General features: G+C 41.3%; 1 protein-coding gene across 1 annotated transcript; it reads left to right on the forward strand.

Moving 5' to 3' along the window:
* Window positions 1-3,866: 3,866 nt before the first annotated feature.
* On the forward strand, window positions 3,867-4,994 carry LOC139738510 (melatonin receptor type 1B-A-like). The gene has a single exon (XM_071649136.1). The coding sequence runs from the start codon at window positions 3,867-3,869 to the stop codon at window positions 4,992-4,994; it is 1,128 nt and encodes a 375-aa protein (XP_071505237.1).
* The last annotated feature ends 313 nt before the right edge of the window (window positions 4,995-5,307 follow it).

A 5,307-nucleotide genomic window follows, 5' to 3' on the forward strand; every position in this document is an offset into this window, starting at 1 on the left:
CTTAGCATGGTATGCTCTTTATTGTTTCATATCAAATTGTTTCTAATTCTCTTGCAAAAAGTTAAAACTTGAATCCTCGTATCAACCAAAACTATACCATCCCTTTAAAAGTGGGTGACACAATAACCACTATTCACTGTAATAAGCCAGTTCACAGTTCCAATCTGAGCATGTGCAATTAATAAAGGTCATTGCAGACCTTCTCTTGAAGTGGATTTGCAGCTGAGGTATTCAAAACCTAGACAGGGCTTCATGACAACTGTTAGAAATGAACCAGGTGCAGATTGGTATTTACAGGTGAATACGCATTCTTTTCAGCAGCATTTAACAAAAGCCATTCATGCAGCACTGACGTGTAAATTCTTGAAGACTATACCATGTTTTACAAAGTCTGTGGTTGGAGAAGTCATTTGAGACTATAGTGCTAACTGTGAACTGGCTTAGTTACTGTATAGGATGAGCAAGATGGGGGCGCCCTACACAAGTGCCGCCGATGATATCTTGCACTTAGCACTGTATCATGTTGATTGACATGATAAAACATACATTACTACTCTTTGTCATTCAAACTCCATATGAAGAGATTCGTCGCAAAAAGGAGTTAATTCCATTCGAGTTATTATGGCATATTTTTAGCATGCGCAACAGGAGTTTTCATAATTACCATTATTTTGCACAAAAGAAAAAAGAAATCCCCTCTCGATTCTTGACTTCTACATAAAGCTAATAATCCAACTCAATGGACTTCTACAACAAAGTTTAATTAGGTATTATTCTATTTGCACCGTGTATCAAAAGAAGAGCCGCCGCCACTTCAAATGCGTGTTATCACCGGTAGCCCTAAGTAGTGTAATTGCTATGTTGATGTGATAACATGGTGGAGCTCATCAACACACCAAATTAGATTTTTATCGAATCTATCTCCGCACCTTTCAAGGCTCATCGATCGTACGTTTCGCAGGTGTTCCCGATACCATCGCGAAGAATGTCACTCTGTTTACCGTATGTATTACGGGAATCGCTGTGAGGTCGCCGATCACTATTCAAAGCCATGGTGTAATAAAATAAATTCCGACCTGGCACTATTTTGCAAAATAGACATTAAAAATACAACGACGAAAGATGCAATCATTCCGTCGGAACAGGGATCAATGTTATGCAATAAATGCTCCATAAAATAATAGATAACTAATTCATGGATGAATGCAATTCGCTTGAAAGTGATTTCCGCCTAGTTCTTATTATGGACTTTAGTAGGCTCTATAGAACGATCAAAAGGATACGAGTTTTATTTAAAGAGAAAACCTAGTCTAAAAATAAGTTAATCTGATAAAAAAAGAGTAAAATCTTACGAGTTCAAAGGTAAAAATTCGGCTGAAATTGGATGAATTAATAGTAAGAAAGTTACGAAATTTTGAAATTTTGCTAATATCTGCAAAACAGTTCTCGTACAGTGGATATAAATATAATATGCAAATGAGCTAGCTGACCCTGTACGCTGTAATAAAACCTCACAATTTTCCATTGATCGTATACAAAAAAAAAAACAATGACGAAAATTCAATGTTCTGTCATTAAAGTCTGAAACATAAGCCTCGGGCATAATTGCGTGTGAATGAAAAATTAATAATTTCAAAATTTCATGTACGAACTATGGCAAGTTGTGAGGGGATGACATGCTCACTTTGCCATTTGCATACTCATATTGACCGTTCAAGAACTGTTTCCTCAAAAATTAGCGAAACTTCAAAATGCCATAACTTTCTTATTTTTCATCAGATTTTGATCAAAATTTAACCGTTGAACTCGTTATATTTTACTCTCTATTATCAGACTAACTTATATTTGGACTGGATTTTCCCCATTAAAAGGATGCAATCACGAAAGTTACGAAATTGCTACGTTATACTTACTTTATGACACAAAGCAATTGGATTGTTGTTACACAATGACATAATTACAGTGTATATCTCTATACACTGTATAACTGATATGTGGTAGAAATCTGACCGATGTTGGTACGGTCGTAAAACCATTTAAAAAATATTTTTATATGAATGAATTCATTTTGAATTTAAAGTGATAATGATTTGATGACTTATTTGGGGTATTTCGTATCTCTGGATGTGCGTGCATTTTTGGAGCCCTTGCAAATCATTATTTTGAAAGTTCAGTGTTCAACAAGAATGTGTCAATATTTTGTTCGTGTGATTTCTGATGATATATTACTGCCATTTACGTTTTGCGGAATTTCTTCCGTCTGAAAGTTCACACCGCCAACGATATTCTTGGTCACTCTTAAAGCAATATGACGTTATAAAGCATACTGTATCCGCTGTCCATTCAAATCTGATGTCACTGCTATACGTTGTGAATATTATACACATTATCTTCAGTTTTAGACTGAAATAGTATTGAGGATGCCCAAAGCATTATTTTGTATGATGTTGATGCCAAGTACACGCATCCACGCAAAACAATAAGGTGAAGTTCATTGGGAATAACCAATCATCGTCATTAACAAGTCGCTGATATGACGTGATCAATACTGCGCAAAACTGTTGTAAATTTTACGTCATTAGAAGGTCGCTATAAAACATGACGAGATCTGATGATTACGTTACAAAAAGACATTAAAATCACGTCATTTTCTGGTCGTTTTATATGACGTGCGACCAGTTTGACCAGTTGCGACCAAAATAAGACGTCTTTTTGACGTGTTTGATATCAGTCTGCTATAAGGCATGGCGTCGGAAGAGAAACTTACAGTTGATTGCAAGGAAAATTCGATTTTTAAGTCATTCTGCACCCCGCCCCTATACCACCATCACCACCACCACCACCATTGCCACCACACCGCTGTGATCCTCTCTAGTAAGATCAGCCCTGACCAGAAGACTTCTAACTACATTGATTTGGTGACCTGTATCTTACCTAAGATTTTTTTTTTTTAAATCTTAAAACATTCCGCCGTGGTGGTCAGTAACAGATAGTTGTAATCCTTTTGTTCAATAAGGGTACGAATAGCAAGGTAAATACATTAATCTGTGGATCTCAGTGCTTGTCCAGAAAAAAAAAAGTGGAGGTTGATGGCAAAGGTCGTATTGGCGGCAAAAGCATCGGCATGCACAACTCGGATATCAGACTAAACCGCTCTGATGACCAGAAGCTGTGAGGAACAACGATGGGGTTACCGAGTAGAGCGTCGGTTCGTGTTCGTCTGTGATTGATAGCGTCGAAGGCAGAAGTTTTCACATGGAGCTGCTTTTATGAGGACAGGCATGATTTACAGCGTTAATATCGACGGTCAAGCCCAAAAACATATACAGCAAGAACTCTTCCATAAACTATAAATGCTGCATCACGGAAGCCAGTAGCAGAGAGTTGTTGTCAACGGTGTTCTTACGAAAAGCGTTGGCCAGAGAGTTAATCTCACACCTCCCTTACTTGCCCACTCAACTCGGTGGCTGAGAAGTGGTGCTGTTCTGGGCAGAGCGTTAACTAAAACCAAGCGAGTAAACAATGGCCGACTCCAGTGGATGAACTCTTCTTATTATAACGAATTGACTACGACAGATTTGCTACTGCGTGGCAATATCACGACAATGTTGTTTATACTGCGCTCATGGAGGTAAAAGGTACGGACAAGACCTCTTTTACGGGATCTCTTCGGCCAGGAGAGAACTTGAAACTCATCTTCAGCCGGAATTCTTTTAAGCGGGGATGATGCGGGAGCGATGTAGACTTAAAACCTAACCCATCGTCTCTTGTTCCTTTGAACTTTTCTTCAAGTCATTGTTTCGCGTCATCCTTGATTAGTCTAACAAGAAAGGAGGGGAAACCCAATAGCAAAACGTGACATCGTGATGGAGGACGCTACAACATTCGCGATTCCTCCAAATAATGTGACTTATCACCAGGATGATGGCACATCCACGCCCCACATCTACATCGCCGGGACGTTCTGCCTCATCGCCTTGATCGGTATCCCTGGTAACGTGTTGGTGATGCTGTCAGTGTGTCTGTCGAGGTCCCTCCAGTCCGCCACGAACGCCTTCCTCACCAGTCTCAGCGTCGCCGATCTCCTAACCTGTTCCTTCCTACCGGTGCAGGCTATCGCACTGCTCCAGGAAGCTGAGGGGTTAATCGTTCCCAACTGGATGTGCGTTGGCGTCGCGTACTCCAGCTGCGTGTGCAACATTAGCAGCATGCTGCATCTCTTCATTATTGCCGTGTCGAGATGTGTATTCCTCACCGATAACAACGCCATGAAGTACGCGCACCTGAGGACGAAACGGAATGTGTCCATTCTGATCTCAATTGCTTGGGTGCTGCCCTGCCTGGTCTATCTCATTCCCATCTTCGCTGGAATACGGAAGCTCGGTTATCACGACGTGTTGCGAGTCTGTCTCTTTCGGAACGAGGTGAATACCATAACTCGTTTCTACATCGCAATAGTCGCTGTGACATATTCTGTGACGCTCATATCCATCACTGCTTGTCATCTCCAGATATTTCTGTCCATACGCAAGCACAGCCAGAAGCTGATAGCGTTCGCGACTCCGGAGGAGCGTCCGTCGGATAATTCCAGTACCGCCGTCGACCCCCGCGAGTTGGCTCCGTTGTCGTCGGATGGACGAGATCGCCGTGGCTCTTCGGTACTCGAAATCGCCCGGGAAAAGCTGAAGAGCGTATCGCTGGAGAGGCGTCGTCACAGCGCCGTCTCCCACATCGGACTGGTGCTGTCGCGGGAACTAGAGATCACAAAATACCTAATCTACGTCGTTGCCGCTTTCATCATATGTGTCTTGCCCATGCTCGCTTGTCTAACAACCGCCAAGTGCTACAACAACTACCTGACGTACATGATGATACTGCTGGTTTTTAACTCCTGTGTTAACCCGTTCATCTACAGCTTGAAGGACCACACGTTTCGCGCGGTTTTTGGGGCGCTCTTGAGATGTCGCCTGTCCGAAATCCCACAGCGGTCCTAACTGGCTGAACAGGAAACCTTCAGTTACTCTTCAGAGGTTCTGGATCACATCGAGTCAGAAGTCCTAGGCATGCAGTGGCTTGATTGTAAACAGAATCGGTCTTCAACACGGATTGTTTAAATTATCATTATTCTTCTCAAGAAACATTTGTAATGGATTATTCCCTCTTCTTGTTACCAATACTGCGCAGCAGGAAAAAAAAAGTCATACTAAATATAGTTTTCAACCCATAATTCAGATGGACTTCAGATGAAAACATAACGCAAGTGCTAAAGGCATTTGTAAATTCTTGACAATATACCAACAGTGATAT

This window comes from Diadema antillarum, unplaced genomic scaffold, assembly GCF_040938485.1.
Source record: "Diadema antillarum isolate AM-2024a unplaced genomic scaffold, OU_Dant_1.0 seq00000750_RagTag, whole genome shotgun sequence".
Lineage (NCBI taxonomy): Eukaryota > Metazoa > Echinodermata > Echinoidea > Diadematoida > Diadematidae > Diadema > Diadema antillarum.

What these genes read in the sequence shown, in the direction of transcription:
- LOC139738510 (XM_071649136.1), top strand. Translation starts at nt 3,867, where the DNA reads ATGGAGGACGCTACAACATTCGCGATTCCTCCAAATAATGTGACTTAT.